General features: G+C 42.1%; 2 protein-coding genes across 12 annotated transcripts in view; one reads left to right on the top strand and one right to left on the bottom strand.

Annotated features, from left to right (window-relative positions):
• LOC110521687 (nucleoprotein TPR) overlaps positions 1-4,595 on the top strand; it is a 37,401-nt gene extending 32,806 nt beyond the window's left edge. For 2 of the 8 annotated variants that reach the window (XM_036968490.1, XM_036968489.1), the window contains exons 39-49: positions 791-919; positions 1,433-1,526; positions 1,822-1,967; positions 2,061-2,165; positions 2,602-2,693; positions 2,782-2,882; positions 3,072-3,170; positions 3,306-3,459; positions 3,561-3,679; positions 3,967-4,050; positions 4,283-4,595. In XM_036968490.1, coding sequence (XP_036824385.1) covers positions 791-919; positions 1,433-1,526; positions 1,822-1,967; positions 2,061-2,165; positions 2,602-2,693; positions 2,782-2,882; positions 3,072-3,170; positions 3,306-3,459; positions 3,561-3,679; positions 3,967-4,050; positions 4,283-4,335 — 1,176 coding nt within the window. In that variant the 3' untranslated portion in view covers positions 4,336-4,595. The remainder of the gene's footprint in view (positions 1-790; positions 920-1,432; positions 1,527-1,821; positions 1,968-2,060; positions 2,166-2,601; positions 2,694-2,781; positions 2,883-3,071; positions 3,171-3,305; positions 3,460-3,560; positions 3,680-3,966; positions 4,051-4,282) is intronic. The other 6 variants (XM_036968496.1, XM_036968492.1, XM_036968495.1 and 3 more) reach the window with 5 other exon arrangements.
• On the bottom strand, positions 4,199-27,506 carry LOC100135939 (proteoglycan 4). 4 transcript variants are annotated; one of them, XM_036968497.1, is made up of 14 exons: positions 27,381-27,506; positions 27,165-27,253; positions 25,563-25,679; positions 25,060-25,182; positions 22,806-22,886; positions 21,645-21,713; positions 21,129-21,545; positions 20,178-20,873; positions 19,615-19,701; positions 15,149-15,285; positions 14,863-15,019; positions 12,135-12,242; positions 11,522-11,650; positions 4,199-4,744 (listed from the first exon to the last, which is right to left on the bottom strand). In XM_036968497.1, the coding sequence occupies exons 2-14, from the start codon at positions 27,226-27,228 to the stop codon at positions 4,626-4,628; spliced, it is 2,304 nt and encodes a 767-aa protein (XP_036824392.1). In that variant the 5' UTR covers positions 27,229-27,253; positions 27,381-27,506; the 3' UTR covers positions 4,199-4,625. The 4 variants fall into 4 exon arrangements, with proteins under 4 accessions (XP_036824392.1, XP_021455129.2, XP_021455128.2 ...); XM_021599454.2 differs by lacking the exon at positions 27,381-27,506 and adding an exon at positions 23,001-23,071 and having other exon boundaries at positions 27,165-27,258; XM_021599453.2 differs by lacking the exon at positions 21,645-21,713.
• Between the last annotated feature and the right edge of the window lie 273 nt (positions 27,507-27,779).

Raw genomic sequence — 27,779 nt, 5'->3', positions numbered from 1 at the left:
ATATTGTTGATGGAAATATTTTAGGGGCTAGACACTTTAATTGAACTCCCTCAAGGCTTAGCAGATGGAAAATCTTGCCTAAAATTGAGGTATTTGGCCCTTAGAAACCTGTCAAATTTACATTTTAGTAATTTAGCAGACGCTCTTATCCAGCGCGATCCAGCGTACATTTCGTACTTTTCCATAATGGTCTCCCGTGGGAATTGAACCCACAACCCTGGCGTTTCAAGCACCGTGCTCTATCAACTGAGCCAAACTCTATCAGAATGGATGAAAAGGTCTATATGCAGCCCATACTCATGAAGATGTTAAATTCACCAATGTGCTGGATTATGAGACCTTTTGGTAACACTTTACTTGACACCCAGCCTCATAACAGTCATAACCATGTCATAACAACTGACCTAACTGGTCATAACTGTCCTGACACATATTTAGACCTGTTTTGAAATATTGCGTTATTTTATGTCTAGTTATGACACCAACGTTAGTGTAAAAATCCACAAACCCTACCACCCAAGGCAAAATATTCCAGTCCATCATAGCCTCCGTGTTAACAGTATGTTTGTCGTATTTGTGTGTAACTCTGTATTGTTGTATGTGACGAACTGCTTTGCTTTATCTTGGCCAGGTCACAGTTGTAAATGAGAACATGTTCTCAACTTGCCTACCTGGTTAAATAAAGGTGGAAAAAAATGACAAAAAGAAATAAAACATTTATTGACCATGTAAAATGATCTTTGTAATTGCGTAATGTGTTACCAACCTTTTTATACCTGCCTCTCTGTAGGACTATGATGAAGAGGAGGAGGATGAGGATGATGAGGATGAAGAGGATGGCGGGATGGGAGAAGAGGGAGAGGAGAGCAACGAAGGTAGCGGAGACGGCAACGAGGCATACGAAGACGACTACACAGAGGTAAGATCAACACGCGCACACTGTTACTAACCCGAACTAGATCATTTCCGGTATGTTTTGTAATCCCGCCCACTCTCAAATTATTTCCACTCTCACGCCTCCCGTTGATATTACAGCTAGCCAATGTTGTAACCACATGCACGTTTTTCTGTGTGACCAAACAGTGTCTCAGCAGTGCTCTTGCTTCTCTCTGCTACCTCATGTCTGTGTTGTGATCTTGTGGCGGTGTGTGTGGGAGGGAGGGAGGTGTTGGGGGAACTGGAGGGTTGGCAGGGGAGAGGGGTCAGGGTGGGAGTGCAGAAGAAAGTGGGGATGGCGGCACCGTCTCTGCCTAGCTAGCTGTAAAGTTACAAGACCTCTTAAGGGAATGAACACCTGTACAAGGGAAATAAATCAGGACCAGAATGCATTGCTAACTGCACCAACACTGCCGGGCAGTAGGTAGTGTGTGGGAACCACCCTGTAACAACCCCCCCTCTCTCCCACTGTGTGTGCGTTCCTCCTCCCTCAAAGGGTGCTGACGCGACAGACCCAGGCACGGAGACAGAGGAGAGTCTAGGAGCATCAGACTCCACTCAGCGCCCGGACGACTCCCAGACACACAGCTGTAAGACGATGGATACTCTGTCACACACCGTTGTCTCGACAGCCACCTAATGAAACTTTCGCAGGAGTGCCTGCGAGAGATGTTATATGTTAGTGTCTGTCCGGATTGAGTGATACATTTCAGTCACTCTGTTGCTAGACTAACCAAGTCATTTGATTCACCATATCGGAAACTCATACAGACATGAGCCTATTTCACAATATTATTGCGTTGTCTGTTGTTTTATTGTGATTTTGATGTGAAGGAGAACTCTCTGTCAAGCTAAACCACTGTTTCCCCTCTCCTGTTCTGTCAGTTGAGGGCAGCAGCAGTATGGAAGCCTTCTCCAGTGACCCAACCAGTTCTGCTCCCAGAATGCCCCGGTCACCACGGAGGGCACCCCACCCGCTGCCCCCCCGTCTCAACATCACCCAGGAACTGGGCCCCCCTGCTCAGGTACAGGTGTGTGCTTATGACTCAATATAACCATTTAAACTGTGTCTCTCTGTGTAAAACAATTGTATTGCAGTTTGTGGTATGGTTACATTTGTGCAGTATCAGGTTGTGGTAACCAGTAATGCGGGCGTCTTACAGCGCTCCATGCGTCGCCAGTCTGTAGGCAGAGTCCCTCAGCTCACCCCTGGGATGGCCAGCAGCGGAGTAAGTCACACCCTTGCATCTTAAAGGGGTATAATGTGAGATTTTGGCAATCAAGCCCTTTTTCTACCCAGTCAGATGAACTCATGAATACTATTTGTATGTCTCTGCGTGCAGTTTGAAGGAAGTTGTAGGTCTTTTTGCGAGCCTTTGCTAACTAGTGTTGGCGCAATGATGAAGTCTATGGGAACAGATGGCATTGTAGCTGTTCCCATAGACTCCCGGTCATTGCGCTAACGCTAGTTTACACTTTTGCTAGTGCTAGTTAGCAACTTCTTTCAAACTGCACAAAGAGACAAAGAAACGGTATCCATGAGTTCATCTGACTCTGGGTAGTTAGGAAAGGGGCTTAATTGCCAAAATCTCGCCCTATCCCTTTAAACTGTATTTTATGTGTTTTGTTGTCATTGTCTGTATAATATTCTCGCCCCTCCTACAGCAGCACTACTTTGACGATGATGACAGGATGGTACCCAGTACTCCTACTCTGGTGGTGCCACACCGCTCTGACGGCTTTGCAGAAGCTATCCAGTGAGTAACACTTAAACACACCAAAATCAGCAGCTAAACACCACTAGTGAAGTTCCCATAGTACTTCTGACCTCTCTCTGTGGTCCAGTTCTCCCCAGGTGTCTGGTGTTCCCCGATTCCGGTTCGGCACCCCAGAGGACCTGATATCCCAGACCTCCCACTCTGACCTGGGACAGCTGGCATCACAAGGTGGGTAGTGGACTGTACACAGGCACACCTCATCCCGTTTATTTGTTCCCATACCCTAATATACCCTTTTTTTCTGAGCCCTTTAATTTGACGAGAGCTTACTTTTGCCACGTCCGTATCTCCATCTCTCAAATTGTGTGGTTTGTTTATTGTCGGTTTGGTTCTAAAGTGTATCTGTGTGTGTTGTAGGTCTGGGGATGTATGATAGTCCTCTGTTCCTGCCAGGTCATGAGGATGAGTCTGGGGGCCGCAGTGTTCCCACGACACCCCTGCAGGTGGCTGCCCCAGGTATGGTTCACACACACATTCTCTCTACTATCTCAACTCGAGACAATTTGAGAATTGTGACATGTGTATCAGGCTATTAAGTTTCATTATTGGCAGTAATATTTGAACACTCCAGAATTCACTTTCTTCCCCCAGTGTCCACATTCACAGAGGTCCCGCCCTCTGACTGCACCGAACACTCCTCCCTGTCTGTTCCTATGGTAACCAGCTCTACCCCGGGCCAGGCGGTGGCTGGAGGATCCCCTCCTGGGGACGAGAGAGATGTCTTAATGGAGTCTGAGGGAGACCGGTGAGACCATCTTGCTTACTCTATGAAATTGAACTTGATCCACAGCAGTAGTTAATGGTGTGATCCTCCATAGTAAATGACTGTGATTTGTGTATGTCCAGTGTGGAGGTGTCTCTGGAGCCGGTGGCGTCTCAGGCAGGGGAGATGGAGGAACCTGCCCAGCCCTCAGACGACGCAAGCCTGCCTTCTACCAGCCAGGAACCCTCCTCCAGCTCTGCAGGTACTGACCCCTAACATTGTAACCCCTACCCATGCTCCAACCTTATATCAAACTATAAATAGGTGGATTTTATTGGATCAGCATTCTAGTTAGATTTCAGTCAAAATGACAAGCTTTATACCGGTTTTATAGGAGCTTGGTTCCGACCCCCTTGGAATGAATGTTTAATGAAATGGTCCATTGTCTCTGACTAGTAGGACAGATTGCTTTCACATTTGGTCTGTAGGAGCACCCAATGTTGGAATGAGCCGGGTAACTGCGCCCTTCTCTCACCCTCTCTACCTTAGACACTAGTAGCACTCAGCCCAAACCCTCTAGACCAGGACCCAGCCGTCAACTTCAACGCTGGACAGAGAACCATATGAGGAGAGGTTAGATAACACACACATTTATACTGTACACAGCTCTTAATACCACGTATATTAAACATGTCCACATCCATTGTTGATGTTAAAGCAATTTTAATAGTCACAAGCTAAAACATTTAATGTAAAATTGTTACATTAGCATTGTCTTTGCATTATATATTATATAATGTGATTTGTTTTTACATTGGTAAAGCAGACCGTTGTCTCATCAGTATGTGTCTTTTGATGGAACCAGGGACGTTGCCATCACGGGGTGTAACTGGGACAGGGAGGAGATTCGCCAGATGAACAACCAATCAGAGCTCCTGCCCTGACATCATCGCCATGGCACTACAAGATTGGTCACCATGGTTCCAAAGAGAACACCCGCGGTCACCATTAATCGAAATGACATATCACGTTTTAGAATCGGTTCTAGTCATGATGATCACAGATAATTTCATTGTTATGATTAATCATGTTTTTTATACTTAAAAGTTAGCAAGGACTCCGCTTACAAAAGCATTGTGGTGTTGGTTTTTATGACTAATAAAGTTTATGTGACTCAATCGGTTTTTGATATTCCTGGCTGTTTTTTCTCAGACTTCCTTTGGACAGTTTAAAAAGTCTTTGGCTGAGTTCTTCTGGGGAGTGGCGCTCACGGGAGGAGTAGCTATGAAAGGCCGTTCATCTCTCATATTGACGTTGTAGTATTTGGCTGAAAGACAAGAGGGGAGAGTGATTTGCGGAAAATATGGGCTCACTTGATGTCATTGCAGAGTTTACTTGTTTTGACTTGAACCATGCTAAATGTATAACTGACTGAAAACCACCAACCATGAACCATGTTTTGTCAGAAAAACATGGCATGTGGAAGGCCTCTTAATTGGCCACAGCAGACCCTGAGCCTCATGTTTTGTTCTTTTAGTGACAATAACCAGACGGATAGAAATACATCCCTACTCAGAGTTAGGAAGGTCAGCTGCTGTTGACAACCTATGACGGGATCAGGACCTAACCATGCTGTGCCAGCAGACCGATCATCTTAACTCCACCATCCCCTCCCTCTTGCTCCAGTTAGTCAGACAGACCAATTATTTTGACTAATCATGCCAGATCTTTTTCAGAGCTGATCTAATTGGTCAAAAAAACAAGGAAGGAAAAAAATATATACAGTGGGGCAAAAAAGTATTTAGTCAGCCACCAATTGTGCAAGTTCTCCCACTTAAAAAGATGAGAGAAGCCTGTAATTTTCATCATATGTACACTTCAACTATGACAGAGAAAATGAGGGGAAAGAATCCAGAAAATCACATTGTAGGATTTTTTATGAATTTATTTGCAAATTAGTATTTGGTCACCTACAAACAAGCAAGATTTCTGGCTCTCACAGACCTGTAACTTCTTCTTTAAGAGGCTCCTCTGTCCTCCACTCGTTACCTGTATTAATGGCACCTGTTTGAACTTGTTATCAGTATAAAAGACACCTGTCCACAACGTCAAACAGTCACACTCCAAACTCCACTATGGCCAAGACCAAAGAGCTGTCAAAGGACACCAGAAACAAAATTGTAGACCTGCACCAGGCTGGGAAGACTGAATCTGCAATAGGTAAGCAGCTTAGTTTGAAGAAGTCAACTGTGGGAGCAATTATTAGGAAATGGAAGACATACAAGACCACTGATAATCTCCCTCGATCTGGGGCTCCATGCAAGATCTCACCCCGTGGTGTCAAAATGATCACAAGAACGGTGAGCAAAAATCCCAGAACCACATGGGGGGGACCTAGTGAATGACCTACAGAGAGCTGGGACCAAAGTAACAAAGCCTGCCATCAGTAACACACTACGCCGCCAGGGACTCAAATCCTGCAGTGCCAGACGTGTCCCCCTGCTTAAGCCAGTACATGTCCAGGCCCGTCTGAAGTTTGCTAGAGAGCATTTGGATGATCCAGAAGAAGATTGGGAGAATGTCATATGGTCAGATGAAACCAAAATATAACCCACTGGAGGCCTAGCCAGTCTCCAGATCTCAACCCCATAGAAAATCTTTGGAGGGAGTTGAAAGTCCATGTTGCCCAGCAACAGCCCCAACACATCACTGCTCTAGAGGAGATCTGCATGGAGGAATGGGCCAAAATACCAGCAACAGTGTGTGAAAACCTTGTGAAGACTTACAGAAAACGTTTGACCTCGGTTATTGCCAACAAAGGGTATATAACAAAGTATTGAGAAACTTTTGTTATTGACCAAATACTTACTTTCCACCATAATTTGCAAATAAATTCATAAAAAATCCTACAATGTGATATTCTGGATTTTTTTTCTCCTCATTTTGTCTATCATAGTTGAAGTGTACCTATGATGAAAATTACAGGCCTCTCTCATCTTGTTAAGTGGGAGAACTTGCACAATTGGTGTCTGACTAAATACTTTTTTGCCCCAATGTATATATCCAAATTGAGCTGCCGGTCTAAATGCAGCTTGTTATCCACCCCACCCAGACATATATGGGGCTCAGAGGTGTCACACACCGTCATCTCTAAGGTATAATCTAGGAATGGATTTTTACAGCAGACAGATCAGTGCAGGGTTTTCCTGCAAACTAGTCTTAAAATAATAAGTTAAAGTAGTGACATTGAATTAAATCATCAAAGAAAGACTACAGGCTTTGATTTGGTCCACAAAAAAATATGATTTTGTAGAGGTCTATGCTACCTATAAGATTTATGGGAAGATTGAAAACATCTGTTTTCATATTCAGTAATGGAATAAAGTTATTTTATATATTTGTCACTTATTAAGCATCCTAAGTATTTATTTTTTTGTGGCCCACTTAATGACTGTGAGCTTGAGTTATTTCGGTATTTTCCGCGTAAAGAGTAAAAAAAAAAATATTGGTCAGGTACAGTTGAAGTTGGAAGTTTGCTTTGCTGCAGGATGGACTGGTGCACTTCACAAAATAGATGGCATCATGAGGGAGGGAAATTATGTGGATATATTGAAACAACATCTCAAGACATCAGCCAGGAAGTTAAAGTTTGGTCGCAAAATGGTCTTGCTTCCAAAGTTGTGGCAAAATGGCTTAAGGACAACAAAGTCAAGGTATTGGAGTGGCCATCACAAGGCCCTGACCTCAATCCTATAGAACTTTTGTGGGCAGAAATGAAAAAGCGTGTGCGAGCAAGGAGGCCTACAAATCTGACTCCGTTACACCAGCTCTGTTAGTAGGAATGGGCCAAAATTCACCCAATTTATTGTGGGAAGCTTGTGGAAGGCTACCCAAAACGTTTGACCCAAGTTAAACAATTTAAGAGCAATGCTACCAAATACAAATTGAGTGTATGTAAACTTCTGACCCACTGGGAATGTGATGAAAGAAGTAAAGGCTGAAATAAATCATTCTCTCTACTATTATTCTGACATTTCACTTTCTTAAAATAAAGTGGTGATCCTAACTGACTGTATTTTTACTAGGATTAAGTGTCAGGAATTGTGAAAAACTGAGTTTAAATGTATTTGGCTAAGGTGTATGTAAACTTCCAACTTCAACTGTATTTCAGGAGATTCTCTGCAAATAAGTTAAGTTTAAATTCATGTTTACCGATACCTTTTACTTTTGAGTCCTGTCTAATTCTTTCTGCAAGCGGTTCAATCTCAGTGCAAACAGGAGGGGGGGGGGACATCCCTGTCTTGTGCCACTTTCTAAAGACATTGCATCAGATAATGTATTATGTGTATATGTTTGCTTTGGGACATTTTTATATGTTTTTATAAAATGTATTATTTCAGCTGGAAAGTTTAAAGATTCCAAAGTTTTAATAGAAAGCCCTTTTGGCATACAGCAATTATTGATAAATCTATAGCTTGTTTTTTTGTGCATTGTATTAAACTGAAATGTTCTTGTATTTTTAATAAACCCTGTTTGATATGTATCAAGTCTGGGAAGACTTTTACCATTCTATTGCTTAAGCTTATTTTGCCACAATTTATTACATTTATGGGTCTATAATCAGTAGTTGACTCTAGATTTTCCTGGCTTTAATATAACTGAAATATCTGTTTGATACATGAAACTAGTGAGTACTGGATTGAGGGACAAACTTTGTCCCAAAATAATGAATAGAAGTCAATGGGAAAGTCATCCATTCCTGGTGCTGTTCTCAGCGCGAATGTTTGAAAAGTATCTAATATTTACTTTTTGATCTCTGTTTTTAGTGATTATTTTTTGACTGCTGATAATTGGTTCAGGGTTGTTGAGTCTAAGACGGCTATAGGATTCATCCAACTGTTTAATTCTGATTTATATAGATTTTCAGAGAGCTTTTAAAATGGTACTTAATCACAATATTTTTAATTACCAAATGTGTATCTTTTAAAATTATAACTGGTTTACCATGTTTTCGTTTTTGTGAGAGCTGTGAGATATTTACCAGGTTTATTTGCCATTAAGTAATATGCTTTATTTGAGATTAACCTGTAATTGTTGGCTCTCTCCAAAAGTAAAATATTGTAATTCCTGTTTACATTCAGACATTTTATTTTCTTCTTTACCTTGTAAATATTTTTTTTATGGGCTTTTTCTAAGATCGTGATACATTTTTCTTAAATTGTATTTTCTAAATCAGATTTAGCTTTAATTTAGATTATCATTCCTCTAATGTACGCTTTAAAGGCATCCCAGATTAAATTGGGGTTGGCTTTTCTCTATCCTCTGTCTGCATTTGTAATGGTTAAGGTTTTTATTTTTTCGTTTACGTATTTAATACATTTCTCCAAATTCTGTCACTAAGTGTATCTTCTATTGATGTAATTAAGCATGATACCAGTGAATGATCAGATATCACTATATCATACATTTTTTTTAAATCCAGTAAATTGTTAAGTGCATTTTTGGAAATTAATGTAGTCGATTCTTGTATAGCTTTTCTTACTTTGAGAAAAAAAAGAAATAGTATTTTGTAGTTGGGAGTAGTAATCTCCAGTTGTCCTGAAAAATATTTGTAAAGATGAATTTTTTTCAGCCTATTTGGAGGCTACCTAAATTTGCCTTGTTTATTACTACGTCTGGCGATCTTATTGAATGTATGATTTAGGTCACCTGCTAAATTGTTGTTCCTGTCTGGATATGATATAGTATAGCTTGAATTCGATCTACAAACACCAGATATGCCCCTGGTGGGATATACAATGATATCAATGTGTATTTTTCACCATGCAAGGTACAATTCAACATTGGAATATGGCCTTATTGGTCCATGTGCTGGGTTTTAGGGAAAATGTTGTCCTTATTTATCAGGATGATGACACCTGCTGTTACCTGCTGTAGGTGGCAGCATTGTCCTGTCCAACCCAGCCCCTCTTTAAATATGACAGAATGGCATGGCTTCCAAAGTTTTTGTATTTATTTTCAGTAATACCAATTATCCCAACGAAGACGTTCTTTAAAAAAGTATAGTCAGTCAAAGAGACTTTAAAAAAGGAAGATGTAAAATTGAGGGTGGTTTTAACCTTCCAGGCTTGGAATTGTATCAAATTGCTTCCCAAGGGTTTTACTTGTGATTATATATATATATATATATATACTGAACAAAAATATAAACTATAGAGTGTTGATCCAATGTTTCATGAGCTGAAATAAAAGTTCACAGATATTGTCCATACGCACAAAAAGCTTATTTCTCTCAAATGATGTGCACATTTGTTTACATCCCTGTTAGTGAGCATTTCTACTTTGCCAAGATAACCCATCCACCTGACAGGTGGAGTATATCAAGAAGCTGATTAAACAGCAAGATCATTACAAAGGTATACCTTGTGCTGGGGACAATACAAGCCCACTCTTAAATGTGCAGTTTTGTCACAACACAAATGTGACAGATGTCTCAAGTTGAGGGAGTGTGCAATTGGCATGCTGACTGCAGAAATGTCCACCAGAGCTGTTGCCAGAGAATTTGTAATACCTAAGCCGCCTCCAACGTCGTTTTAGAGAATTTGGCAGTACGTCCAACCGGCCTCACAACCACAGACCACATGTAACCATGCCAGCCCAGGACCTCCACATCCAGTTTCTTCACCTGGGGTATCGTCTGAGACCAGCCACCCGGACAGCTAATGAAACAGGAGTATTTATGTCTGTAATAAAGCCCTTTTGTGGGGAAAAATGTATTCTGATTGGCTGGGCCAGCTCCCCAGTGGGTGGGCCTATGCCCTTCCAGGCCCACCCGTGGCTGTGCCCCTGCCCAGTCATGTGAAATCCATGGATTAGGGCCTAATGAATTTATTTTATTTGACTGATTTCTTACATGAACTGTGACTCAGTAAAGTCGTTGCATTTATATTTTTGTTCAGTATAGTTAAATGCAATAAATGGTAACAATGGGTACATCTTGAAGATGCCGGTACCGGAGCACCAAGATGAGCGGTAGCGGAGTGCCAAGTCTAGGTCCAAAAGGCTCCTTAACAGCTTCTACCCCCAATCCATAAGACTGTTGAACAGTTCATCAAATGGCTACCTGGACTGTTTTGTATTGACCCCCCACCTTTATTTACGCTGCTGCTACTCAAAGTTGATCTATGCATAGTCACTTTACACCTACCTACATGTATATATTACCTTGAATAACCTGTACCCCTGCACATTGACTCAGTACCGGTAGCCCCTGCATATAGCCTAGTTATTGTGTTACTTTTTAAAACTTTTCTTTATTTTGTAAATATTTTCTTAACTCTTATTTTTCCTCAAAACTGCATTGCTGGTTAAAGAAGTGTAAGTAAGCATTTCACGGTAAAGTCTACACCTGTTGTATTTGGCGCATGTGACAAATAACCTTTGATTTGATGATGCGCATGCTCATCCTCAGAATTTTTTTACCTGTCTATTTTCAAAGGATAAGGCTGTGAACATGAACAACTTCATAGTTAAGAAAACTATAACAACATGGAAGAAAATGAAACGTATTCTACAAGAACCAATATAACTCCCTCAAAACACATCCTTATGGAACAATCCTTAGATAGCTTTTCAGAATTCACAATAAATTGGTCCACATGGAAAACTAAATGCATAGTAAATGACTTGGTAATTAGATTTTTTTTTCTTCCCATGACAGCTTTAAAAAGCAATTTTGGATTGACCAATGTAGATATTTTCAAATATATGCAACTTAAACATTTTATATCACAAAAAGTTGATTTGAAATATTTTGGAGATGAGAAAAATCTTGAGGGAATCCTATTTGAGTCAGAAAAGGATATTCATATGATAGGTAAGCTATAGAAAACCTTGCCTTTCCAACTAACAATCTCTTAGAAAAAAATGTAAACTACTGGAACCAAGATTTAAAAAGAACTGGGGGGGTGCTAGCGGGTCTGGGCAGGTGTGATGTAGTTGATGTTTGTATGATGCTGTCATTTGTATGTTTTGTATTGTTTATAAAAAATAAAAATATATATATTTTTTTAAATATGATTTTGTATCTGGGCTAAATACTTACAGCGTGAGAGGAGGTAGTAGTTGTATCCCTCAGGTTTCCTGTGGGTGGGGATGGACACGGCGGAGGTCACGGTGGAGGGGAAGCCTCTCCAGGTCAGACGGATGTTGATCTCCTGTCCCAGCAGAGACACTGAGAGGAGAGACACAGTTCAGTTTAGAGATTGACAAATCATCAATATTATTGATGATGGTCTGATGTTTGAAATTGAGAGTTTATGGTCTAGGAGTCTGATTGTTGGAGTAAAATGTCATGGACTGAATTGTGCGTCATTGCAGTCTGTCCGTTTACTTTTAGTTACTCATTAAAAACATTGTGTTGTGACACTACACTACGATCTGATTCTGCACCCACACAATCTGTTCTGCTTGTTTTCCCTGAATTACCTGTTTACATACAGTGGACCTTGTTCCCTCTCTTTCTCGTTCTTTCATCTCTCTCCCCTTCCGAGCAGCATCTCTCTCTCTGTGAGTCATCTTTATAGATAAAATGTGCCTCAACTCAAATATAACCTTACCTAAAACCTGAACAGTTCCTCATGTTTTCACCACTACTTCAGTCTGACAAAATGTTCACTGAAAGGACTGAAAAGGTCAAAATGTGGGCGGCTCATTACCTGCTTGTCTGGCAATGCGGTTGTGTACGGTATAAACAGAGTTGTGGGCCTTCCTGTTACATGTAGGGCTGGTGCCAGACTGGTAGGAATACTTCTGCACCAAGCCACCTGAATAGACAATGATACAGATATTAGACATGCTAACTCAGGATACTACATGAGCATGCTTGTTTATGTTATGTTATACCTAAGTCAATCTGTTATCACTGGCATTAGCAATAAAACATAATCTCATGTATTTATCATATCAGGGGTTAAGGGATATTAAAAACTGGGTGGTTCGAGCCCTGAATACTGATTGGCTGACAGCCGTGGTATAGCAGACCGTATACCGCGGTCGGTAGGACAAAAAATATTTGTATATTTATAATTTTTTTTTTGAAATATTTTTACTGCTCTAATTACGTTGGTAACCAGTTTATAATAACAATAAGGCACCTCAGGGGTTTATGGCATATGGCCAATATACCATGGCTAAGGGCTGTGTCCAGGCACTCCGCGAACCACACACCCTCGTGCCTTATTGATTAAATAAACAATGGGCTATGTGTTCTCTGGAAAATAATGAACAATGTGGAAGGTGTGAATTTACCTTCCACCGAGTTGGATTCTTTTCCAGAGAAAGCATAGAGGCCTAGTTGATTATCCCTTTTAAACCATGGCTATAATTTAACACATTTTCCGCAAGAAATGTGTTCATTTGTATGTATAAATGTGTTCAACATCCACTGAAGTAGCTACTAGCAAGTTTACTAGATAGCTACAGTAGTTGCCAAGGCAACCAAACAAACAGACTTTCTAGTTTAGCTAACCAAACATCGAATTCAACAATGCTAATAATGTTTTCAATTTGACTTTTGCTTTCAAAAGCCGCTCAAAATAGAACATTGAATTCTACCGGTCTGATATACCGTGCATGATACAGAAATAATGCATGCTCTAGCATGCCCTTCAAGCCAATGAGAAACAATGTAATGGTATAATTAAGCAATAAGGTCTGAGGGGGTGTGGTATATGGCCAATACACCAACGCTAAGGGCTGTTCTTTTTTTCACGATGCAACCGAAGTGCCTGGATTCAGCCGTTAGCCATGGTACATTGGTCATATACCACAAACCCCTGAGGTGCCTTATTAATATTATAAACTACCATAGTTGAACACACTTCTACCGCCAAATGAACACATTTCTAGCAGCATATGTGTTAAATTATAAACTGGGTGGTTTGAGTCCTGAATGCTGACTGGCTGACAGCCGTGGCATAGCAGACCATATACCACGGGTTTTACAAAACATTTTATCTGGGTTGGCCTCCCCCTTGGGTTGTGTCGTGGCAGAGATATTTGTGGGCTATACTCGGCCTTGTCTCAGAATGGTAAGTTGGTGGTTGAAGATATCCCTCTAGTGCTGTGGGGGCTGTGCTTTGGCAAAGTGGGTGGGGTTATGTCCTGCCTGTTTGGCCCTGTCCGGGGGTCTCATCGGATGGGGCCACAGTGTCTCCTGACCCCTCCTGTCTCAGCCTCCAGTATTTATGCTGCAGTAGTTTATGTGTCGGGGGGCTAGGGTCAGTCTGTATCTGTCATATCCGGTGTCCTGTGTGAATTTAAGTATGCGCTCTCTAATTCTCTCTTTCTTTCCCTCTCTCTCTCGGAGGACCTGAGCCCTAGGACCATGCCTCAGGACTACCTGGCATGATGTCTCCTTGCTGTCCCCCAATCCACCTGGCCGTGCTGCTACTCCAGGTTCAACTGTTCTGCCTGCGGCTATGAAACCCTGACCTGTTCACCGGACGTGCTACCTGTCCCAGACCTACTGTTTTCAACTCTCTAGAGACAGCAGGAGGTGCTGACTTGTTGCACCCTCGACAACTATTGTGATTATTATTATTTGACCCTGCTGGTCATTTATGAACATTTGAACATCTTGGCCATGTTCTGTTATAATCTCCACCCGGCACAGCCAGAAGGGGACTGGCCACCCCACATAGCCTGGTTCCTCTCTAGGTTTCTTCCTAGGTTTTGGCCATTCTAGGGAGCTTTTCTTAACCACCGTGCTTCTACACCTGCATTGCTTGCTATTTGGGGTTTTAGGCTGGGTTTCTCTACAGCACTTTGAGATATCAGCTGATGTAAGAAGGTCTATATAAATACATTTGATTTTACTGTTCTAATTATGATGGTAACCAGTTTATAATAGCATTAAGGCACCTTGAGGTTTGTGGTATATGGCCAATATATCACGACTATCCAGGCACCCCACGTTGCACTGTGCTTGAGAACAGTCCTTAGCCATGGCATATTGTCCATATACCACAACCCCTCTGCCTTATTGCCTAATTATAGCCTTGGTATGAAAGGGATAATCAACTCTGAGCTGTATGCGTTCTCTGGAAAATAATGCAAGTTTGTGGAAGGTTAGTTCCACTCCGCTAACACACCTTTCACGTTGCTCTTGATTTTCCATAGAATGCATAGTCCCTCATTGATTATCCCTTACACAATGGGCTAGTAGTGTGTAAGTAGTGTGTAGGAGGTTGGTGGCACCTTAATTGGGAAGGACGGGCTTGTGGTAATGGCTGGAGTGGAATCAGTGGAATGGTATCAAATACACCAAACACATGGTTTCTATGTGTTTGATGCCATTCCATTTGCTCCGTTCCAGACATTATTATGAGCCGCCCTCCCCACAGCAGCCTCCACTGAAGTAGTTTGGCTATAGAGATCAGTCACCTCTCTTGAAGAAGTAGACAGACTCTTTCCTCTTGTGGTACTCAGGCACAGACAGGGCAGCCGTAATCTGACCTTGCAGCCCATTGAAGCCTACACTGATCAGCTTGGGGAAGCCCATGTCCATCATGCTGTTCTCAAACCTCCAGTAGTTAGCACCCTGCGGAGGGGACAGCACACACATTAATATATATATATTTGTTTTGTTCTGTGTGTCACCTCCACTTAATGTGGTATAGAAGTCTTATAGCACACAATAGGCTTAGGATAGTCACAAGGTGTACTGTACCTTGAAGAAGTATGTCTTGCCCTGGCAGTTGCAGCGGGTGAAGACGGTGTCAATGGGAGAAGGGACTCCCCACACGTCTGTTATCCGATGGGCAGGTCCAGCCATCCTGTTACTATCCATGACCCAGAAATAGTGTCCTACAAGGGAAGCAACACTGGTACTTGCATCTGCATCTTGTCTTCAATCACTTTTCATCCTCAATGTATCCTCTATAGCCTTCAAACTCAACTCTGGACCGCAAAGCCAGATCCATTGCATTTTTTCATTGCTCCCCTCTAATCAGGGACTGATTTCGACCTGGGACACCAGGTGTGTGCAATTAATTATCAGGTACAACAGAAAACCAGCAGGCTCGCTTCAGATCTTGTAAGGTAAGAGTTGAATACCCCTGCTCTATAGTCTATATTGGGGGCATTAAATTGTGAGCCTGGAGGTCTGGGGTAATACTAGTTATCTGTTATACCTGATAATGAATTGCACCCACCTGGTGTCCCAGGTCTAAATCAGTCCTTCATTAGAGGGGAAGAGTGGAAATCATCAGTGCTATGGAACTGGTTTCAAGGTCCAGATTCAAAATTTCCTGGTCTATTTAATACATGGTGTTGTTTTAATAAACTTTAGTTAACTCTCTATACCCTCATGTCTCAATTTAGAACATTCTCTTGGGTTGAAAAACAATCAAAATGTCACATCTATAGAAAGCAAATAAGAGCTGAAGGACAGTCTACTCACAATTTCTTTGCATCATTGAATATTCAGGGTGCCGTCTGAGAGGGAAAAACCCAACATCTGGTGTGTTTGGCACATAGACTTAATTATCTACACCAAGCCGTTCACGCTCTCTGTAGCCGATGTGAGTAAGACCTTTAAACAGGTCAACATTCACAAGGCTGCAGGACCAGATGGATAACCAGGACGTGTACTCAGAGCACGCGCTGACCTACTGGCAAGTGTCTTTACTGACATTTTCAACCTGTCCCTGACCGAGTCTGTAATACCAACATGTTCAAGTAGATCACCATAGTCCCTGTGCCCAATAACACTAAAGTAACCCACATAAATGACTACCGACCCATAGCACTCACAGCTGTAGCCATGAAGTGCTTAGAAAGGCTGGTCATGGCTCACATCAACATTTCCCAGAAACCTAGACACACTCCAATTTGCATACTGCCCCAACAGATGACACAATCTCTACTGCACTGCCCTTTACCACGTGTACAAAAGGAACACCTACGTGAGAATGCTGTTCATTGACTACAGCTCAGCATTCAACACCATAGTGTCATCAAAGCTCATCACTAAGCTAAGGACCCTAGGACTAAACACCTCCCTCTGCAACTGGATCCTGGACTTCCTGACGGGCCGTCCCCAGGTGGTAAGGGTAGGCAACAACATCTGCCACGCTGATCCTCAACATGGGGGCCCCTCAGAGGTATGTGCTTAGTCCCCTCCTGTACTCACTGTTCACCCATGACTGCGTGGCCAAACACGACTCCAACACTATTATTAAGTTTGCCGAAGACACAACGGTGGTAGGCCCTGATCACCGACAATGAGACAGCCTATAGGGAGGAGGTCAGAGACCTGTGTGGTGGAATTGATTGTAATCAAAAGGAGAGACTTTTAAGATTTCTTCAAAACAATCAAACGTTATTATTTAATTACTGCAGTAATGGAGCTGGTCGGTAATCACCCCTGGAGGTGATCACCGATGGAGCTGGTTTGAGCCACAGCATTTTATGGCAAAGTCCAATCTCTTTCAGTTTACATGACACACAAAAGATGCATGGAATGGGTCACACGGTTAAGATTTGTATGAAAGATACTTAAAATTCACAGCAGACAGTATCTGCTGTAAAAACATGATAACTCATTGTATAGAGATGAGCCTGGCCCCCCAACCCCATACTGGAGCCATCTCTCCCTGATACCATCTCTCCCTGATATTTTGCTCTCACACCTGGCAGTGTGGTGCTAGGACAACAACCTCTCCTTCAATGTGATCAAAACAAAGGAGATGATCGTGGACTACAGGAAAAGGAGGGCAGAGCATGCCCCCATTCTCATTGACGGGGCTGTAGTGGAGTAGGTTGAGAGCTTCAAGTTCCTTGGCGTCCACATCACAAACTAACTATCATGGTCCAAACACACCAAGACAGTTGTGAAGAGGGGACGACAACGCCTATTCCCCCTCAGGAGACTGAAAAGACTGGCATGGGTCCTCAGATCCTCAAAATTGTTTTACAGAACTGGTTCCATCACCGCCTGGTATGGCAACTGCTTGGCCCCCATCCGCAAGACGCTACAGAGTGCATACAGCCCACTACATCACTGGGGCTAAGTTTCTTGCCATCCAGGACCTCTATACCAGGCGGTGTCAGAAAAGGGCCTGAACATTTCCAAAGGCTCCAGCCACCCTAGTCATTGACTGTTCTCTCTGCTAGCGCACAGCAAGCGGTACCAGTGTGCCAAGTCTAGGTCCAAAAGGCTTCTTAACAGCTTCTACTCCCAAGCCATAAGACTGCTGAATAGCTAATCAAATCTCGCTGTTTATTATCTATGCATATTCACTTTACCTCTACCTAAATGTCCAGTACCAGTCAAAGGTTTGGACACACCTACTCATTCAAGGGTTTTCCTTTATTTTTTACTATTTTCTATATAGTAGAATAATAGTGAAGACATCAAAACTATAAAATAACACATATCTAATCATATAGTAACCAAAAAAGTCTGGAACAAATCAAAATATATTTTATATTGGAGATTCTTCAAAGTAGCCACCATTTACCTTGATGACAGCTTTGCAGACTTTTGGCATTCTCTCAAACAGCTTCGCCTGGAATGCTTTTCCAACAGTCTTGAAGGAGTTCCCACATATGCTGAGCAGTTGTTGGCTGTTCTCCTTCTTGGTCAAATAGCCCTTACAAAGCCTGGAGAGGTGTTGGGTTATTGTCCTGTTGAAAACAAATGATAGTCCCACTAAGCGCAAACCAGATGGGATGGCGTATCGCTGCAGAATGCTATGGTAGACATCCTGGTTAAGTGTGCCTTCAAAATAAATCACTGACAGTGTCACCAGCAAAGCAGCCCCACACCATCACATCTCCTCCTCCATGCTTCACGGTGGGAACTACACATCTGGAGAACATCCGATTTCCTACTATGTGTCTCACAAAGACACAGTGATTGGCATCAGAAATCTCACATTGGACACATCAGATTTCCACCGGTCTAATGTCCATTGCTCTTGTTTCTTGGCCCTAGCAAGTCTCTTATTATTATTGTTCCTTTATTAGTGGTTTCTTTGCATGAATTCGACCATGAAGGCTTGATTCACGCAGCCTCTTCTGAACAGTTGATGTTGAGATGTGTCTGTTACTTAAACTCTGTGAAGCATTTATTTGGGCTGCAATCTTGGGTGCAGTTAACTCTAATGAACTTATCTTCTGTAGCAGAGGTAACTCTGGGCCTCTTTTCCTGTGGCGGTCCTCATGAGATCCAGTTTCATCGTAGCGCTTGATGGTTTTTGCGACTGCACTTGAAGAAACTTGAAAAGTTCTTGAAATGTATCGAATTGACTAGTAATTTGGACTGTCGTTTTTCTTTGCTTATTTGAGCTGTTCTTGCCATACTATGGACTTAGTATTTTACCAAACAGGGCCTCTGTATCTTTTGTATACCATATTTAAACAATTAAAATACAGAAATCCCGGTTTTGAATATAAACTATATTGTTGATAAACACATTTAAGCTCAGGAGTTACTCTTGTCATTTTAGTGTTTTAAGTCTGAACTACAGTCTACGTTTTTAACCTGAAAAGGGTCAGGCAGTTTGGCACGACAAGGAGTCTAATGAAATGGATTGGTACACAACACAACTGACGGGATCAAACGGATTTAGAAGGAAAGAAATTCCACAAATGAACTCTTAACAAGGCACACCTGTTAATTGAAACACATTCCAGGTGACTACCTCATGAAGCTGGTTGAGAGAATGTAAAAAGTGTGCAAAGCTGTCATCAAGGCAAATGGTGGCTACACTTTTCTGGTTACTACCTGATTCCATATGTGTTATTTCATAGTTTTGATGTCTTCAATATTATTCTTCAATGTAGAAAATAGTAAAAATAAAGAAAAACCCTTGAATAAGTAGGTGTGTCCAAACTTTTGACTATTACTGTACATATTCCCTCAATTACCTCGACTAACCTGTAGCCCAGCACATTGACTCGGTACAGGTACCCCCTGTATATAAGCTAGTTATTGTTATTGTTAATTTTATATTTATATATTTTTACTTTAGTTAATTTAGTAAATATTTTCATAACTCTTATTTTTCTTAAAACTACATTGTTGGTTAAGGTCTTGTAAGTAAGCATTTCACGGTAAGGTCTACACCGGTTGTATTCGGCGTGTGTCACATAAAATTTGATTTGATTTTGATTTGGTCTGGCACTGACCTCTGAAAACCACCACGGTCCCGTTCCTCAGCGTAGTGACCGCACCAACAGGGCGACCGCTGCAGATGTTGGTGTCGTTGTGTTCATCTGGAGGAAAAAGCCACGTTTAAAAGGAGCCACATGTGAGGACTAATAAGAAAAACAACATGGAGAATGTGTTAAGTGAATCAGAACAATTTCATGTGTCTGACCATGTGTCAACTGGCTAATGTGTTTCTCCCAAGAACTTTTACTGAACAGCACACACAACTTTAATGTCAATTCTTTTTCTGTTTGCTCTGTGAAGGAGTATTTTTTTTCCAAACCACAGAAACTGCTGGACTGACTTGTTAGGCTCTGGGAAAACGGTCACCTTTGACAGTTAATATAGTGCAGCTACACTTGACAGGAGGAAGCTCTTTTCATCCAAGAGAAGTAATACATCTCAGTGCCACCTATAAGAAAAGTAGGGCTGGCGAATCTACCCAGTAATAGCTTTTACCATTAGTAATAAGTGCTCTACAACATTGATTGAGTTTCTTTGCAATGGTATTAAAGTAAGGCAAAGCAAGGTCTAAGCTTACCTGCTTGGTAGTCCCTGGGGTTGTCTGTGCCCAGAGCTTGGTTGATATCCGTGAGGGTGTTTGGCTGGGTGGATTTGGGCTTAGGTTTCTCTGTGGGTTTACTAGGCTTGATTTTCTCAGTGAGTTTGTTTTGGGTTGGTTTGGTGGTGGGGACGGGGACAGGGACGGGAGTGGGGGCGGGAGTGAGGGCGGGAGTGGGGGCGGGAGTGAAATTCGTGGAGTTGCTTGTGGTCTCCTCTGGTGCTGCCTCATCTCCTTCCTCTTGTCCCGCTGGGTCTATTGTGAGACGCGTAGCCAGATCTCCAGTCTGGGGGACACTGTTGTCATTAAAATTATTTGGGGTGGCCCCTCTACCAGGTTTGGACTCGGGACCACTCTCAGATGCTGGTGCCTCGGAGGCCACATTGGGATCCTGTAGGTTCGAGGGTGTGGGTTCAGATTCATCTGGCACTGTGTTCTTAGATTCTGCCTCCTGACCTTCAGGGTCTAATTCACTCTGTCCTTCAGGTAGGAGTTCAGGGGTGTCCTCTGCAGGAGTAGGCCCGGGCTGGGGCTCTGAGCTCGGGGAAGCCTGGTCGGAGGACTGAGGGGAAACTGGGGAGGCGGGGGTGGGCTCAGAGGTGGCCCTAGGGAGTGTTGGGTCGGCTGCAGATGGGCTGCTGCTGGAATAAGGCTGTCCCTCAGCATCACTGGAGTCTGGAACACATGAGATTTGTGTCAGTGTCAGATTTGAATCCAGATGACTCAAAATAATTGTGAAACATCTTATCCAATACAATTTCTAGGAACAGTGAGATAGGACTATCTCTCAAATGTTGGTATGTGAGAGATGGCTTGGCTATCATTTCCCGCACTGTGCCAATATATAATTCTATACATATAAACTGTAAGCTCCTAACCGTACAATGAATTTCCCTGTTGTGACAATAAAGATTGAAATGAATTTGTTACCTGTTGCCTCAGCGTGGGTCTCATTGGCTGGTTCGGAAGTAGAGGGTTTGGGGTTGGCTGCTGGTCGGGTTCCTTCCGAGCCTGGTGTTGCTTCTGTATCCAATTCCTCAGGGAAGGGTGTGTAGTCCCCCTTTAAAATGGCCTCTTTCTCAGGGTCATCCTCTGTATCTGTGGGTTGGGGGTTAGTGTTAAGCGTGGGGTCTAAGGGGTCTGAAGAGGCTGGCTCAGTTGGTGAGAACTCTGACCCGCTGGTGCTCTCTGAGGCAGGGGTTTCTTCAGGGTCATCTGGGTTAGCGGTCGCCTCTGGATCCACCAGACCAGCTTCAGGGTCCTCTGGGTAAGGGCTTGCCTCTGGATCCTCTGACCCAGTATCAGGAGAGGGAACAGGAAGATCTGGCCAGGTCTCACCCTTCACATCTGTGGAAGGGAATAATGGCAAAATGTATGTACATTTTGAATCATTAAAATGTACATATGAGTAGCTATGTTGAGAAAATATCTTAATGTTTCTATCACCATCTTCCTGTTCATCCTGGAGTTCTGGTTCTGGGGTGAACAATGGCATAGGCTGGTCGTCTGACAAATCTGGAAATTAATTAGATCGTTTTTTAAATAACTTTGATTTATTCCCTGGGGTTGAGTTATATGGGACATTTGTAATTATTACACAACTCTATTTATTACACAAGTAAATGTTCCTGTTGTTCTAGTTCATCCTGGCATGTCTTAAACCAAACAGTCCACCAGATAAACTATGGACAAAGAACACAATGGCATTTTATCGAGATACAGTAATGGGATCCTGAGGCCCACTGTCGTGCCAACACCTCAAGTTTCAGTATGATAATACACGGCCCCATGTCACAAGGATCTGTACACAATTTCTGGAAGCTGAAAATGTCCCAGTTCTTCCATGGCCTGCATATTCATCAGACATGTCACCCATTGAGTATGCTCTGGATCGACGGGTATGACAGCGTGTTCCAGTTTCCGCCAACATTAAGCAATTTCGCACCACCATGGAAAAGGAGTGGGACAACATTCCACAGGCCACAATCAACAGCCTAATCAACCCCATGCGAAGGAGATGTGTCACGCTGCATGAGGCAAATGGTGGTCACAGCAGATACTGACTGGTTTTCTGATCCATGTCCCAACATTTTTTTAAGGTATCTGTGACCAACAGATGCATATCTGTATTCTCAGTCATGTGAAATCCATAGATTAGGACCTAATGAATTTATTTCAATTGATTTCCTTATATGAACGTTAACTCTTTGAAATTGTTGCATGTTGCATTTATATTTTCGTTCAGTGTATAATTACATTATTTCCCTTTGTTTCTCTTTGCCGGTAGGGCCGTGACACATCTGGGGAGACTTGGCCGCCGGGCTCCAGCTCAAGTCACAGCCAGAGAGAACTGCAGCAGTGTGACAGGCAATCCAAAACATCTGGGAGTCACACTCTCTACCAAGTGCTTTGTTGGTCAAGAAAAGTTCAAAATATCTGTATTTTTTGTTAGACAATATTACACTATTATTACAGGGAGTGTTTTGACTTTGGTGTTGGAAGATGTTGGGCTGAGTGGATACTGGTGAATAATACATTTACATTCTTATTTAAGACTAAAGTGTTGGTTGTCCATCTCCTCAGAAAGGTTGTTCTGAAAGTACTGACCTTCACTTAGTTCCACCTGTGGATTGGGAGTCATCTCTGGCTCCTCAGTTGTTTGGATCTGGGGAGGCTCTGGTTCTGGCTCTGGTGTGTCAATCAAGTACTAAATGAGTAAAGAGTATCCAAAAGCAACTACCTTTCCTACAATAATGATCTAAAATCTATTGTTTATAATAACTATTGCTTTATGAAATATACCTTTTGGTTTGTTATCGATTACGTTATCGCATGAGCTAGTCATCGGTGTTGTTGTACTGGCTGGTCTTGAACTAAAACAGAAAATAGTTGAGATGAACTGACGGGCTTCTGCATTTTAACATGCATATTTATATGAATATACTGCATGCCTATCTTTAAATCAACTCTATACCTGTTGATTAGTCATCATTTATGTTATTGCATGAGCTAGTCTTCAGTGTTGTTGTGCTGCCTGTTTTTTTTTTGGTGTCTGTAATAATTATTAAAAGAGAAAATAGTCAAAACAAACTGATGCAGGCTACTATATGAGTTTAACATTAACATGCCTATTTGGGATGCTTTCAGACCACTTTACTTTTTCCACATTTTGTTACAGCCTTATCCTAAAATTGATTCATTTCCCCCCCCCCTCATCAATCTACACACAATACCCCAAAATGACAAAGCAAAAACAGGATTTTTTAAATTTTAGAAATAAAAAACCTGAGATATCACATTTACATAAGTATTCAGGCCCTTTACTCAGTACTTTGTTGAAGCACCTTTGGCAGCAATTACAGCCTTGAGTCTTCTTGAGTATGACGCTACCAGCTTGGAACAACTGTATTTGGGGAGTTTCTCCCATTCTTCTCTGCAGATCCTCTCAAGCTCTGTCAGGTTGGATGGGGAGCATTGCTGCATAGCTATTTTCAGGTCTCTCCAGAGATGTTGGATCGGGTTCAAGTCTGGGCTCTGGCTGGGCCATTCAAGAGCATTCAGACACTTGTCCCGAAGCCACTCCTGAGTTGTCTTGGCTGTGTGGTTAGGGTTGTTGTCCTGTTGGAAGGTGAACCTTCGCCCCAGTCTGAGGTCCTGAGCACTCTGGAGGAGGTTTTCATCAATGATCTCTCTGTACTTTGCTCCGTTCATATTTCCCTCGATCCTGACTAGTCTCCCAGTCCTTGCCTCTGAAAAACATCTCCACAACATGATGCTGCCACCATCATGCTTCACCGTACGGATGGTACCAGGTTCCCTCCAGACATGACGTTTGGAATTCAGGCCAAAGTGTTCAATCTTGTTTTCCTTAGACCAGAATCTTGTTTCTCATGGTCTGAGAGTCTTTAGGTGCCTTTTAGCAAACTCCAAGCGGGATTTCATGTGCCTTTTACTGAGGAGTGGCTTCCATCTGGCAACAGTAACCTAAAGGCCTGATTGGTGGAGTGATGCAGAGATGGTTGTCCTTCTGGAAGGTTCTCCCATCTCCACAGAGGAACTCTGGATCTCTGTCAGAATGACCATCGGATTCTTGGTCACCTCCCTGACCAAGGCTTTTCTCCCCCGATTGCTCAGTTTGGCCGGGCGGCCATCTCTAGGAAGAGTCTTGGTGATTTCAAACTTTTTTTGTTTTGTTTTTTGCTCTGACATGCACTGTCAACGGTGGAACCTTACGTAGACAGGTGTGTGCCTTTCCAAATCATGTCCAATCAATTGAATTTACCACAGGTGGACTCCAATCAAGTTGTAGAAACATCTCAAGGATGATGAATGGAAACAGGATGCACCTGGGCTCAATTTCGAAGTCTCATAGCAAAGGGTCTGAATACTTATGTAAATAAGGTATTTCAAGCTTGTAGCGTCATACCCAAAATGGCTCGAGCCTGTATACATTTTTTTTTGTTTTTAACGGTTTTCGCTTTTTCATTATGGGTTATTGTGAGTAGATTGACATTTTCTATTTAATCCAAAATGTGGACAAAGAGAAGGGTTCTGAATACTTTCTGAATGCACTGAATGCATAGTGCCAGCATGCCTATCTTTATTGTCATAATATGACATATTATGTCATACTATCATGTACCAGACATTATTTCATACATTACTTCATGTCATACATATTATATCATATATGAAATCAAAGGCGCAACTTTGACTGGGGATGAGGGGGACATGTCCCCCTACATTCTGAAATTGCATTTTTGTCCCCCCTCACTTTTATAATTGGAATGTGCCTCAAAATGAGACAATGGTGTGCTTTACTTCACAAGACTATTTTAGGTGTCTTGGACATTTTACTAACCTTCTATGCCACACTGGCTGTCGTAGTCTGGGCAACACTTTTTGTACCGTGCACAGTCAGGATCACAGTCGCACAGCCTTCCCCTCTTAAAGGATTCACCACACCGCCCTTTACACGAGTCACCTGGTACCCAGACATACAGTACATCCATTATCACACCAGTCCTGGTTGTGCTATTATAACACATGCATAATACCTGTATGTACATGTGGATCTTTATCATCTGAATAAATGACATGTCAAGCACTCTCATGGATAATTTGTGATAATACAGGGTTTCCCAAACTCGGTACTGCAGACCCCAAGGGGTGCACATTTTGGCTTTTGCCATAGCACTACACAGTTGATTCAAATAAGCAGCTCATCATCACACTTTGGTTATTTGAATGAGCTGTGTAGTGCTAGGGCAAAAACCTAAACGCTCATCCCTTGGGGTGCCCAAGACCCAGTTTGGGAAACTCGGACACCACTAATACAGTAAATATGATAAGAAAAGTCCTTACTGGTGGTGCACTGGGATTCGTAGTCAATACAGCACTCATTGTGAGTGAGACAGTCATAATCACACTGGCACATGTAACCCCTGTTATACTCTCCTCCACATTGCCCATTGCAGCTTGCTATACAGAAAAGACAACAACATCATGTATATTTAGTGTCATTCAGTAGCCTAGCACACGGTTTCCAAAACTCTGTCCTTTCCCTGGATACACGTTTAGTTTTTTGCCGTAGCGCTACACAGCTGATTCAAATAACCAACTCATTATTCATCTTTGATTATTTTAATCAGCTGTGTAGTGCTAGGGCAAAATCCAAAACATGCTCCACAGTCATGGAGATATGTCACAAGTCACCAGCTATGACAGCAGTATCAATATCATTCCAACAATAAGGCCTTGTCACATTTGTCACAGAACTTGTCACTAGTGCTGAGCGATTAGTGCTTTATGAGGTCGGTTCAGTTTTGGTTTCAATTTCTTTATATATTTTTTAAAATATTAAATGTACTATGCATTATGTGGGTTGACTGATGTAACAACATAGAGTAAAACAAACAAAAGTCCCATGATGGTAGTGACTACCCATTACTGTTTATCACTTATTAACAATAATTTACTCACATTACTTTAATAAAATATTTGTTATATTTGATGACTTTATTATTTAATTCCAAGTCATCGTCTCATACAGAGCTGAAGTACATGCAATTGAAGTAGTTCTTCAAAGTAAATAAGACATACTTGTATGACCACTGAATACCAACTATCAATCACTAAATCATGTATTCTTCAGGCTTGCGAAGCAACTGCTTTCTATCCCTCTCGATCCTGTGTTCTCTCCTCTCTCAGTCTCCATGTCTTGCTCAGCACAGACCAGACAAGATTAAGCGGGACGCGCAATGGATTATGGTCACTGTAGGTAATTACCACGTTTTCTGCGCTAAACTATACTGAACAACAATATAAAAGCAACATATAAAGTGTTGGTCCCATGTTTCATGAGCTGAAATAAAATATCCCAGAAATGTTCCAAAAGCTAATTTCTCTCAAATTTTGTGCACAAATTTGTTTACATCCCTGTTAGTGAGCATTTCTCCTTTGCCAAGATAATCCATCCACCTGACAGGTTTAGTATATCAAGAAGCTGATTAATAGTCACATCAAGTTCACTGCACATCACTGCACATCAAGCTCACATAAACATTTCTTTCAATAGAATTCAAATAATTGAACCGATGTCGTCAATTAGTTGTTTAAAACATAAAATATGACAGACTTTTCAGTTAATTGCTCAGCACTACTTGTAACACTGACAAGATAATGGCTGAATCATACATTATAGAGCCAGAATACACTTTTTCCGTCTCTAGTTAATAATTTGTTAATAAGTCAATAGAAATCAGAGAGTGGGCAAGCAGTACACACAATCTGTTTTACCTTCCCGGAAAGCAGTTCAGTACACTCATGGTAATTTAAATCAAGAGAGTGACAACATGCATCCTTATCTCTAACTGACATTAAAACTATTTAGAATAAAACCCAGAAACACACACACAAGGAGCTGAATCAAAGCAATTTACATACGCAGTGATTACAAATACTCACACTGAGCAGAATTGAATGGGAGAGCACAAGCCAGCAGAAGAGCAAAGAAAACTGATGGAGTCATCTTCACAGGTGTCCTCTGTTTCAACCTGAGCAGTAGCATGTCAGACAGAAAGGAGAGAAGAAAAAACATCCCAACTCAGTTAATTTCTATTCCATTAGAATGTATATAATCTATGTACAACAGTTACTTGAGAGTGAAAAGTCTCATTGTACCTTGAAAGAGTAACCCTCTGTCCAGATCTAGCGGAGTCCTGCACTGTGTCTGCTTTTATAAGGAATGGGAGAGAGGCTGGCTGCCGGTTTCGTGTCTGATAGGAATCCCCCCCTTATATTTTGGGTCCTGGTGTGGTAGGACAGTAGGACTCATGAGGCAATTATAAGTTATATTCTTCAAGAATCAATGGGTACATATCATTAATTTATAACTTCAAAAATGTATGTAGCATCTGCTGATTACCCCTTTAAATGTCAATAATCTATCCTCCAGAGTGGTGTCACTACAGACCCGGGTTCGATTCCAGGCTGTGTCACAGCTGGCTGTGACCGGGAGACCCATGAGGCGGCACACAATTGGCCTGGGTAAGGGGGGGGTTTGGCCAGCCGGGATTTCCT

The sequence above is a fragment of the Oncorhynchus mykiss genome, chromosome 30 (assembly GCF_013265735.2).
Source record: "Oncorhynchus mykiss isolate Arlee chromosome 30, USDA_OmykA_1.1, whole genome shotgun sequence".
NCBI lineage: Eukaryota > Metazoa > Chordata > Actinopteri > Salmoniformes > Salmonidae > Oncorhynchus > Oncorhynchus mykiss.
Note: the sequence above shows the minus strand (reverse complement) of the source record. Positions and strands in the feature narration are given on the sequence as shown.